General features: G+C 36.2%; 1 protein-coding gene across 1 annotated transcript; it reads right to left on the reverse strand.

The window, feature by feature from the left end:
• Window positions 1-952: 952 nt before the first annotated feature.
• Window positions 953-12,322, reverse strand: LOC140164003 (outer membrane lipoprotein Blc-like). Its single transcript, XM_072187289.1, has 5 exons — window positions 12,266-12,322; window positions 11,426-11,795; window positions 9,478-9,541; window positions 6,266-6,430; window positions 953-1,816 (listed from the first exon to the last, which is right to left on the reverse strand). Exons 2-5 carry the CDS (start codon window positions 11,567-11,569, stop codon window positions 1,503-1,505), a joined length of 687 nt encoding a protein of 228 aa, XP_072043390.1. The 5' UTR covers window positions 11,570-11,795; window positions 12,266-12,322; the 3' UTR covers window positions 953-1,502.
• Between the last annotated feature and the right edge of the window lie 1,077 nt (window positions 12,323-13,399).

Here is a 13,399-nt window from a genome sequence, read left to right on the forward strand (position 1 = left end):
CTATACTTTCGTGCATAGCCAGAATTTCCCAAGTTTGCATGGGTGCGCTCACATTCTGACGGCATAGTGAATTATGTGGGAAATGTTCAAACTTATTTTGGTATCACTAGATAGAGGAGACCTATATCTATACATTTGTGCCACGGTATATGCCGTTTATAATTGAAAATTAGTTCGTAGTCCGTGTTACAAAATATGGCTCAGTATAGTTCTGGGGTTAAGTATACTGCGCCAAATAAGTATCCTTACACTTGGAAATATAATCATAATTTCAAAACTGAACCATTTAAATTTGTTTTAATAATAGACGCGCTATATAATCCTGCACATTATGACACCAAATTGAATCCAATGTGACCTAAAAAAGTAAACTTACAAGCAATTGAATAGACGAAGGTCCTGTTTTAAAAGTGACAAACTGGTCTATACAAGGTGCAAAAAGATTCCAACAAGCGCAACAAAGAGACAACACAGTTTCGTCAATGAAGCGTTATTTAAAGCAGTTTTATTTCAGTTTTTACTTCTGTACTTTTCATAAGTTTCATTTTATTTGTCAGCTCTTTTGTTTCAGTTTTCTTTTGTTCCTTTTGTTTTAAATTAAAGGCACGCACAAATGAGCCATTCACCACTCTCAAACCAGATGTCTAGCCTGTGGAGTTTTGAATAGGCCAGCTTGTCACTTTTAAAACTGGACCTTCGTCTAATCAAATGCTTGTAACTTTGCTTCTTGAAGTCACATTGGATTCAATGCGGTGTCATAATGTACCGGATTAGATAGTACATCTATTAAAAAAAACAAATTTACCCCAGTATGGTTCAGTTATGAAATTGTGATTATTTTTCCAAGTGTAAGGATACTATTGTGGCGCAGTATACTTCACAGAACTGGCACGCCTAATTTTTGACAACACAATCACGATTAGAACACAGTGTGTGTTGTGAGATGGATAAATTCAACTTTTATTTTTATCACAAATTAATTATGCGTTTATATCTTTCTACGCATACAACGATTAGACTCCATACGCAAATTAAAAGTTTCACATTTGTGAACTACATACAAATTATCTTAAAAGTTATGGCAATGTGATGCTATAAATTGGTCAAATGTTCTTCTTTGGCTGTATAGTTTGCTTCATGAGATTGAGCATACGAAGTCATGAAAGTTGGCATTGATATGCAAGGCCATTTCGTGATCCACAGCCTCATCCCTCTCCCCACTTTTCAACAAAAAGTACCACTGAAAACCTCTTGACTACATATCATTCCAAAAAAAAACATGCAGGTTAATTCGTTTAGCAAAATTAGTCAAATTGTATTTCATTCTGGTGTACCAGAACGAAATAATTACAACACGGTGGCCTATAGAGAAGTGTAATACAGATAATCATGCATAACTCGCAAACGCAAAAACTGAAATTTGGGGGATAAATTTTCATGAACATCTACTGAAAAATGTCATAAAAAGAGGATGCTATGATCACGAAATACTCTTTTCAGGCTTAATGAAACTTGCGTGTGCCATTTCTTGCGCGAATGAATTTGGTGAAATCAATCTTGTTGTTTGTTACCATGCGCTTTTTCTCATCCAGTGGTGCATACACACACTCTGCGGTCTGGACCACGGGTATTGGCTTGTTAAAATATCCAGTAAAGCCGTTTTCTTGTAGGAATGTCTGGATTTCATCGTCATATTTAGCAAGGAAATCAGCACTCGGTTCCCGCGTCAAGACGAAGAGACTAAGACGTATGGAGTCACTGACAATGGCGTATTGGTACTGGTTATCTTTAACTGGTCCGAGCTTGAGTACCCAATCTGTGAGAAGATATAGTGATGTTTATATTATTGTCTGTCCAATTAACTTAGACACCCAGTTTTTGTTACTTATTTGAAAAAATATCCACTTTCAAAGAAAGTCATGAAAGAAAAGTGTTAACATTAGCTGAGACCTAACGGGATTTTTGTGTTTCCAAAGCATTTAGTGAGAGTTTACCAGAAATTTTATTGAAATTGGAAGGTTTTTCTCAACACTTTAAAAATAATCCGGTAGAAGTTGGGTTCCATTATTTTGGAAGATCTCATTATACAAATTTGTAGGTATGGTGATTTTGGATAGTGAATGGATGAATAATAAATTAATTATACTCCTCGCCAAAAACATTTTATAAAAATGAAAAATATAATTCAGTTCATAAAATGCAGACAGTGTTTCTAATTGGCATATTTATTCTTAGTGTATTAACTCAGTGATCTCAGCTGTCCCTCAACCAATTACAACAATTCGGCGGGGTATTTGAATCTTCTTCTGTGCATGCTTTTGGCTTGGCCCAATTCTAAGAAAATACAAATTGTATGCCCTATGAATGTTCTGATGTTATTGGTGAGGAGTATAATTCACAATACACTCCAGCCGCATAGTAACTTGCCCTATCATTTGTTATAATGCACCAACTGTGACATCTTATAGAGGTTGTGCATGAAATTATTGATTGGCTCCAAACAAAGGATTTGAACCGGTGTCCTTCACCGAAATCATGGCACAGTGCAGTCCATTCAATCAAATATTGTCATCAACCTATTTGATCATAGTGTATTTGTTATGCGTGTGAGACGACCTCTCGCGGTAGATTGCAAACATGCTTTTGTTGAATGCATTTGAGTAGACCGCCATTATTGTGAATTAGTAAAAGGATCAAAGAAAAAGGGTGTCATCACTGATCAATATGCATGATTACAATGTTCAAACACCCCTTACTGTAAATAGATTATCCCATCAAAAGTTTCAAGTCATTAGGAATATTCGGCTGGACCCAGATATCTTGCTGTAAATCGGTCAAAATTGAATAAAAGTAGACAAGGAAGAATATTTTTTCATCGCTTTACTAATAATTTCTGTTAGGTCTGACCGTGTTTAGCAACTTTTCTTTCATGACTTTTTGCCAAAGTGAAAACTTTTCGAAATATATCCTAAAAACTGGGTGTCTAAGTTATTTGGACAGACAATAGTAATAATAAATGATATTTATAATAAATGGTGCAAAAACAATGATATTTATAGTAGATGGTGATGATGATGATTATTACAATTGAGACCCGTTCTGATAAAACCAGGAACAAGTCGCATTATTGACATTTCATGATTTAAATCAAATGTAAGCACTTAGACAATATGCTTTAAAATGATACCAAAATTATATACATAGCATCAACACTTTTCAAGATGTGGATACTTTTGTAAATGATACCTTGATATTTGTGCTAAATTGCCATTTTGGGTAATGGGCTAATTAGTTCCCTGCCTTACACAGGATTGAATAGGGATTATCTGTTAATTATTGATTAAATAGACCTCTTTTAATAAGTACTTTCAACGATTTGAAAGTCCACTTAGTCCCACTGTGAATGGGAATGTCATCTTTAAAGGCCTATAAGTCAAAAACATGCCTGGTTTTTGTTGGAGCTGGGGACAATTATCAGCGGTCACCCGTATAAATGGCATTTTATTTTGGGTATGTAAAAGTTTTCTTTCATGTGATAAGCAGTAGGTACTTAACACACACCCCAGATCCTATAGAAACATTGGAAATATTTCCAATTCTGGAGTGCAAATTAATCAACCATGGTGGTAGATGTACAACTTGATGTTTCAACTACTTGAAAATAAAGGATTATAAATAGATGCAAAAGGATTTCTGTTCGCCCTTCTTTATAGTGTCTTTTCTCATTTTCACTACATACACATTAGCGTGTGTTGGTAATTAATTTTTCTAATGTCTTCAATTACGCGTCGCGTCTTAATACTATCAATTATCATATAATATTATATCAATAACATTGGTATACATTTGTTAACCGACTGACAGCGTTTCAATTTAAGACATATATTTCTTAAAATGTTCAAACTTAAATATCAATACAGCAATCAATTACCTATTGTTTTATTTTATCTAATGCACTCCAAAAGTTTATGTCGGATAATTACTTCGCAGAAGTGCATTCGTTAAGATAATCGCACATGACCGTGATGTTATTGCATTTAGCTCCGCGGTCTCATGATGGTCTCATGATATTATCTTGACTAATGCACTTTTCGCAGTGAATTATCCTTATCTTAGTCAATAGTGTGATCATGCGTTATTATATGCCATCACCTGATGGATTATAGACGACTCACTGTGTCAACACCCTGTATTATTAATATTTGTTCCATACAGCTCCATACTCCGTTGGTGAGCGACGGAAGATTGGTATTTCACCGAACGCAAGAAAAGGTGTCCTATCTGATTGGCTAGAAATCGATCGCTAGATCGCTCAGTGGTAAAGTACAAACTCAAATGTATTCAATTCTATTGAAATCAATATTCTATTATTGACACAGATAAAGAAAGTTTACACATGCATTGTGTTATAAACGTGTGATAATAATATTCTATACAAGCACCTGGATCTTAGCTGAATGGGCTAAACGTGTTCCTTTATATAACTGTAATTCTCAAAATTAAATATATCACAATTTTGATGAACGATTTAAAAATCGTTACGGATAAAATGCAGTGAAATATATCCACAGCAAACCGCAATGGCCGCTAATTAGTGTATTGCATTTCAAGTTAGTGTATTGGAAACAAAACCTGGGTTTTACCTGACAACAAATCGAATTTTCTTGTAATAGCAACATCATATGGGGTACTAGAGCATACGCAAATCGTAATAATGTGTAGAATATAAACTCTGTGGTATCTCATATGATAGTCATATGGTGTAAATGGTATGCTTTGCCCGAGTCGCTCGGCCTATCTCGAACAAAATCGCCATGCGTAGCTGTTGAAAAACGAGAGGATTCGCCGTACTATCACGGCAATTTTTGACACGAAGATATAGGGATGATGACGCTGTGCGACGTAATCATAGACAAAAACAAAATTCGATATTCATTGGGGGTACGAGTCCCAAAAATACCTTTTCCTGAATAATGTAGACCAAATTTTACACGTTACAAATTTGCCAAATTGTCTAATTTATAGTAGAGAATTATAGCAAATATGATTATCATTATAATTGAAATACGCTCTTCAAAAATATCAGGTGGAAAAGGTTTGTTAATTTTTGGTCAGGTGGCTACTTTGTCTGTAAACTTGTATTCCGTTATAAATTTCTTGTAAATTTAAACTTGATTATGGTAATATTGATATAAAAACTAGGACAATGATGTATATAATAACAATTAGTGACTTCTCATTGCCCATTTATTTTGGATAAATATCGAATAGAAAAATCAGCGGTTAATCTCGTTGAACCTGTCGTTAGTTATGTACTGAAAATCGGAGAAACAATTAAAGAGGGCGCTATTATAGTTTTTGAAGTAGACTAGGATATTAATATGCTCGTTTTGAACCCTTCAAATATTCCATCAAATATAAATCCAAGATTTTTTACCGAATATAGGTTTATTCACATTATTGCTTGATCTTTTTCAAACATCGCCATGTATCACAAGTTGAGACCCCCCAAAAGGCTTGTAGCGTGACATTTTCCTTGAAAAAATGATATGATAATGGATATTTTCAAAGGGAAGATGAATACTTAGTTTACACCCTTTATATTATTAGTCTTGTTTCAAATCTTATACTTCTTTTTCATTTGGCACTATTAAATCAGGATTTTCCATTAATGCTAATTGTGATTAATTAAGCTAACGAGCTTGTAGGCTGATGGATTTGCGGGCTCATAATAATTTGATGACATACTTTTCTTCCTTTTATATTTTGAGTTTAAAACTAAAATCCATGAATATTTCATACCAACTTGTTAGTAATTGTCGCGAGTAAATAATTATGTACTTTGTTTAATTTCATCTCATTAATGAGACTAACGAGCACGTTTACAGGCTCGTCCGTTTAAAAACGTTCTATTAAAAAAAATATCGAGGGTTCAGAACCAGAAGAGGGGTTTGTTTTTATAGAGATCTGGTCCCGCTTTGGATATGTTTTATTGTAACTAGTACCGGTAAGGTTAACCTCACACTAATGATGCAGTGACATTTAGTGCGCATGTCATTGGGCGCAGCTTCAAGTACCAAGCGCTTAAAGACGCTGCTTGGTCCCCCGAAACAACTGCCTTAACGTGTTGACGTCACTGGCACATCAGGGTGACAAATATTATAGCATCGGTACCCGGAAAACCCCCGGTAACTCTTCTATTAAGTGTGTCTTCATTTTCTAGATTAAATTCCTTGGCATACGACCAATTTTATCTTGTACTTACAGGGTGCTGCAAAAGGAAAGTAAGTCTCTGAAAAAGTAACGGCCAGTTTGCCAGGCTGATCGGGGTCTGGTACAGTAGCAGTGCCATTGATGGTGTATAAACGCCCGCCGGGATTATTCATATTCTGTGCATTAAATACGGTAACTTTTCCATCCTTTATATCATCTGTGGAGAAAATTAAGACGGGCAAATATTGGGTTAAATAATTATTCATTTTATGTTTATTTGAGGTTTAAAACTAAAGATTTGTTTCAAAGTGGAAAACATTTGAACCTTTAACCTTTTTATAAATTTTGGTTTCATTTTTTTTTTTTTTTTTCCAAATGCGTATTTATTATTTACAACCAATAAGAATTTTAAAGCTTTGTGAGTAATCATTCTTAGAGGATCTATTGAAGCCTTGTATGTGGATTATATTATTCGTAATTATAAAAAACCAATGTGCAAAACCTAAAGGGTCTGCTCCTCCAGAGAAGTTTTGAATTTACAAATGAATTATTTCTGTTTTGACAGGTGAAAATAGTTCAAGACTTGTCGTTATCCAGGAATCAAAGTTAATAATATCTCAATTATTGTTTAAAAGGTTGCAGAACCCAGGACAGGGACCAATAAAGCTTGGTCAATGTTGGGAAAAGCGATTGAACATGTATTTAAAAAGATGTTGAAATCAACTTTTAAAGAATCTTCATGTATGGCGAATTAAAATCTTCAATCTATAGCCCATACAGCTTACACCACCTCACGAATAGCTTGGTGTTTCTGAAATGTAACACGTTTTGAAAGTTAAGCCAAATGTGACCGTCCACCACGAATGAGCCGTAAATGTCCTCAATTGTATTCTGAGTTACAGTGTAAAATGGGCATGAAGGTCATATTCATAGGTATTTCAATTTGGTGCTACGTGTATCTCATTAAATGAGATACACGTAGCACCAAATTGAGGTACCTATGAATATGACCTTCATGCCCATTTTACACTGTAACTCAGAATACAATTGAGGACATTTACGGCTCATTCGTGGTGGACGGTCACAAATTGTCATAAAAAGTCGGATCCTGCTCATTTTTCACAGACAATCTATTTCCCAGGCCTAAATGAGGATTATATATGAATCAGGGCCTATTTGTTGGGTTTTAAGCCTTTTCTAATGTATTTAATTCAGTCGTATTGCACGTTTCCTCGTTTGAAACACTGATTTTTTCTCTCCCAGGGTGTAGGAGACTGGTATTTACTGGTGTGAACTCTTACGTCTCCGGCCTTCCTCGTCCAAGTAAAAACACATCAGCTTGTTCATAATTGTATTTTACTTGGAAGCAGACCGACAGTCTCCCAAGTAAAAACAGTAAATTGGGCTATTCCATTTCAATCATCACTACCCCTGTGGAAGATTTTAGAAACGTTTTCCACAGGGGGAATATGAATTTCAAATGGAATTAACACATTAGGCAGCTCCACTTGAATTTCATACACCCTCTGAGAAAGATTCAACCTGAACCAATGTGTTAAGGCGATATAATACCCTGATTTTCATCAGTAGCCATCTTCTTTTTTTGTTGCAAATTTATGAAGTATATTTATATGTTCATCATCTCATGTCCTGAACTTATAAAATATCTCTACATACAAAGTGGTTTTAAACCATTTTAGAAAATCATTTTAGCCCTATATATTTTTTTGTTTACTGTATCCTGGTAACTGAGATGTGTGTTTCATAACAAACCATAATTTATTCTATTGAACATGTCCAAGTAGAATACATGAATAGAATACATTAAATCCTTTGTTATACTATCTATAGAAATGTACTCACTGATTATAACACTGAATATGTTAAATAGGCCTAATCTCTTCCACATAGACAATTTATTACTACACCATGTATGTATCTTCTATAATAATTAATATGTTGTTAGGAAAAGAGATTAAAAAAGGCTATAAGGTCATCAAAGGTCAGGTTATATGTCAATTGGTTCAGGTCAAATTCAGGAATCAATTTGGAATACATGTGATAGTCTGTGATATCATACATGTCATAATGAGGCATCAATTTTGATATTTTGTCTGTTACTGGATATATAATGGAAATGTGTGAGATGGATATACTAAAATACCTTGGGATGTAAATGGTGAGTACAATTTAGATTGCCTAGTTGAGATGGATTGGGCAAATAAATATATAATAGTTACCAAAATCACAAAAATGAAGCTTACGGAAAACTACCTAATATGGTGGTATAGGTGACAAAAAATACAATCTTTTTCAACATTGCTGTAGTGTGGTTGTGGTAACCTGTTACCTATGGCTTAATTAAGTTTCAGTGACACAGTGTCGCAAGTTCAAAATACAAAATATAGCTCGACATTGAAAATAGAAGCATTTTAACCGGTTCGTTTTTTGATAGTTGTGGAGCACCAACTTCATGAAGTCATAAAAGAAATCAGGGACCACTTATTCCCATTTTACATATCAACATTATTTCCCTAATGTGTTAGCAACACATATCCAAAATACGAAATCCGTTGATAGTAAGCTTTCCAAAATGAAGTGAATTTAAATCATCAGTGATGTACCTCCTTTTGGCTTCTATCTTCAAAAGCATGTAAGCTACATTGATACCGATGCCACCAATAAAACGAGAAGATTTGCTCCTTCATTTTGCATACCACTTTGCCCAATTTTTTTTTGTAATTTCTTCACAAAATGCAAAAAATGCAAAAAAAATCAATGGGTGTAGTACCCCCTTAATTTCATTTGAAATTCATACTTCCCCTGTGGAAGATATTTCCAAAATCTTTCACAGGGGTAATGTGTATTTTAAACGGAATATCCCAATATGTTGGTTTTTTCCTTGCATTATCCTGCAGAAGATATGTTCTTTATGTCGAATCACATGGCAAAAACAAAAGGAGACCCGGGCGACAAAGGGCAGGCTATCCGACTTACATAGAGAAGCTGTTGGGATTACCAACAGTGATTTACGACCAGATGATATCATCTCACTAGCTATGGATGTGGTGCTTGCAGAAACTATGTAGTCGCCTGCTCCGCAGTCTAATGAAATTGAATTGAATTATCCTGCGTATTTAATATGAGAGCAGACCTATTCAAAAAACCTACTTTCCGACTAAAATGATATATATGCGCTATCTACTTTACAAATAATGTGTTTTTATTTGAAAGGGGTGACATGAGGGATAATGCTATACTCACAGTCAGCTGTGATGCAGGTACCTTGTCGTTCAAATGTATTCAACACAAAGCGATTTCCATACACCTGTTTGTGATAAAGTGTATAGAAATATCATTCTGTTATTATAAATTTTTGGAGCAACTTCTAATTAATATCAAAAAGATGCATTTAATGTAGACCAGCGTTGTTTTTACCACTTTTTAAAATGAGTATTTTTATGTTTTACCGTACATTAACTAACTTGATATTTTGCCATAATTGTTTTAATGCATTAGCAGTATTAAACACAAGTTCCCCTTTGACCTTATTTTGACCGAAGATACTATTGGCTATGTGTCTTGAACTCGCCCATATAATATTGCAAAAGTCGATCGATACATTCTGAGATGCACCTTTTTGATTTGAATTTAATATTCGAGGTCAAAATATAAAAAAAAAAGTATTTTGTTATTAATGTCGGAGGAAACCATAGTGCTTGGATAGGACAGCGGTGCAATTTTTTACACCGGAGGTTATTTATTCTGTTAATGTTGAAATTTGGATGAAAGTTATTTCGATGAGTCAACTGTATCTTTTGAGCTAGTCCTGCCAGCAAGACTTCAGTCTTTATCATAAACATAATGACATCTACTGACTCTAGGTACGACGAGTTACAGTTACTGGAACTACTTTTGAGCAAGATTTGCGTATTTTGGACAGTCTAAAATTTAGCTGAAGTGTAATTTTAGCAACATTGTTGATGCAATCGCTTGTCGTGATCGGCTGTGTTTACTTCTGAACTTCCATTGCTTTACACGGTGTCTAGATACAGACTTTAAGGTACATATTTCGAGGTGCATAACAGACACAAAATTTGTGTCATAACAAACACCAAATTGGTGTCGATGACCTGACATGCATGCATTCTTTTGTGATGGTCTTTCAATTTGTGCCGAGTGTCCTTGGCATACTTGACTATGCTTCAGTGGTCATGAAAGGATTCAATAGATAACCTCTGCCCCACTAATCCCCAGCTATTGTCTGAAATTGCACCTCGGAAGATATATTATAACAACTCAGTCCCTCAAATGATAGTCATATAACGACCAAAAGATAAATGACTGACTATCATTGAGGACTGAGTTCCGCAGTCTACACGGTGTCGTGCTTCAGCGAATCCAACTAGATTTTGAATGCAATGGTCTCTAGCCTAGAATGTGAAGCTATCGGTGAGCAAATTCTTGGCTAGAGTTCTCGAGCAAGGCAGTATAGGCCTATCCAACTAGAACTAGAACCAGAACCTTTTATCATTTTAAATATTTAAACTAGCCCTAGAACTCTGGCCATAGTATCCGTTTTTACTTCCACTAGGGCCAGAGGCACTTACATTGAAAAATTTGTTGGAGATGCTTGAACGATCCAGTACAAAAAATCAATGCTTGATCGAACCAATACAAATGTGTGTCAGGTCACTAATTAACATGATAAAACCCACTTGAGAACACACAATCGCCAGTCATTTCTAAAGATGCATTTATACTCAATCGCTTTTGCAGAAATCTGAATCGCACGCATGATCAGTGTACTAAATCGCCGTCGTATTTGCCTGCTGAGCATGCGCATGAATCGCTGTTTTTCAAAAGCGACACGTAGGCCTATATTGACACCCTCTGTCGGTCAACGTTCTCTAGAATTGCACACATAACTTGTGCAGTTAACGACAAGGATTCAGTCTGATGATGAGCAACCCATGGGTATAAACACAGCTTTACACAATGACTAATTTACATAGGCACAAAAGACCGTGTTCATGTACCGTTACTCAGCCAAACATGGCAGAGTAGGTCCCGGATGACGGTACATGTTCCTATCTCCTCAACGTTATACCTTTCCAACAAGGAAAGAGATACGAAAAGCGAACGTCTAATTTAAACACGTCCATGACGTTTTTTAAATAAAGCTTATCTCATTAATTGTCGTTATACATACCTGGTACCATCTTCCAATGTACTGAGACAACTCAAGCTCGCTCACTGTACTAGGTGCTTCTTTTAATCCTGGTATATCAAATGAATTAGCTGCAGCTGACGATACCAGAAAAAGAAGACAACAAACTGTAACGCTCTTCATCATGACTGTCTGGGTAGTCTTTCACCTAATAATTGTTGTAGCGTAGTACTAACTAGCAGCCGTCTATCAGTTATCTTTACAGGTAGCGTTGGAAACAATCGTGCCTGTATTTGTTTAAATTACTATCAAGAATTGTGATAAGTAGGTAGTTAACTGTGAACCAAAATATGCACCTTTTGCCTTATGAGAGACACCGACTGCTTGATTCGAACACCAACAAGTTCATAAACTGATGCCATAGATTTTGTTTTTGTTTTTGGTTGATTTGTATGGCGCTTGCAACTACTGAGGTTATTTGCGCCAGTACTCACTCCTTTGTCAAGTTGCACCTGTATAATTCCATTCAGTCAAAATACATAATTATCTGCTTCACTGCACCTTAGTTATTTCTATCTTCTTCATGCCTATCTCGTTGTATATCTTTTGCTGTTTGCTCGTACGATGAATCCAAATTTGTTTCCTTGTCGACGTGGTAAAAACCAAACAGTGTCTCTTCAGAGCCACCACAGGCTGAGTCAGCCGAGGAAGGGCTAAAACGTGGTCAAATTACTTTGCATGATCCTACGCTAGCTTGACTTCCCCGCAACCAAGCCTGTTCCCCAGAGCCCAAGTTAGCGTTATCCATCCGACACCACGTGGAGGTTTGGGTTGAGTTGCCCGCGAACAAATACTTTGCCAGCTCTACGGGCCTTGTCGGACCTGATGCCATAGAGTCATAGAGTGTGTGTAATAAACCAACCGAGACGATATAGCCGGTACACGGGACAGGTGCCTAGATCGATTCCACAACCATTCATACCTATCACCTGTTTTTGGCCCGTGGTACTTTATATCAAGGATCATTTAAATCAGGATATGACACTTAGGGTCTTTTTATCTTTTCAGTTTCCGTAAGTCTTTTGTTCAGATACGAAAACGCAAGGGATTCAGTAAGTTACTGTAATCTGACTTCATTGTTAACTCTGAAGTACCCATCAGCTTATTTCAATAGAGGTGATTGCTTATGTCAATAAAATCGGGAGAGAACAGATTATGTTAACACCAGTGTTTTTAATGGCCTAGCGCCCTCTCTTCTTTAACATTGGCAAATCTATATTAATTTGACAAAATGCATGCCAATCCGAATGACAAAGTCCACTTTTTTCTGTAAAAACGTTGCAAATAAGCCCTAAAATCACAAAAGGTCCGCTTATGAGCCTGTCGAACCCCAAAGCACGTGTGCATGGCCACAGTGTCGCCCTTCCGTCAATGTCTATCTCCCTATTTTGCTTCCTCTGCCCCCCCCCCCCATGATCAGTCTCCCACCTCCCTCCCCAGTCCCTACTCTCTCCTCTCGAGTTCTTCTCTTTCTAGTCTTTCAGTCTCTCCCTCTCCTCTCTTTCTTCCTCACCCCTCCCACTCTCACTTGTTCAGTCTCAAGTATTTCCCGCTCTCCCTCCCTCCCTCCCTCTCCGTCCCTTGCGAAATTTATCAGTATGATCCATGACTGAAAATAAGCTCTGCAAAAATAAACATTTAAAATAAACCCGAGCCAAGGATTATTAAATCAGGATGTGACACTTCGTAATTTGCATGTGTCCAATTCATATGTTAATAGCATATTGTTATTAAAATGATGGTCTGACCTGGCCAGAGGGCGTTAATATATATAGACGCTTGATCAAGGGACAGAGTAGTTTCCGTTTGTATCGGCTACCGAACGAAACATAATTATTATATGCACATTCCGACCAGACTAGCTTTGCCAGGCAGAGTAGGCCATGACGCGTAGGCATATGTGCTGAACGTACATTTTAACAAAAACAATATTATTTGAAGTTTTAATTTAAAAAA

Source organism: Amphiura filiformis, chromosome 11, assembly GCF_039555335.1.
Source record: "Amphiura filiformis chromosome 11, Afil_fr2py, whole genome shotgun sequence".
NCBI lineage: Eukaryota > Metazoa > Echinodermata > Ophiuroidea > Amphilepidida > Amphiuridae > Amphiura > Amphiura filiformis.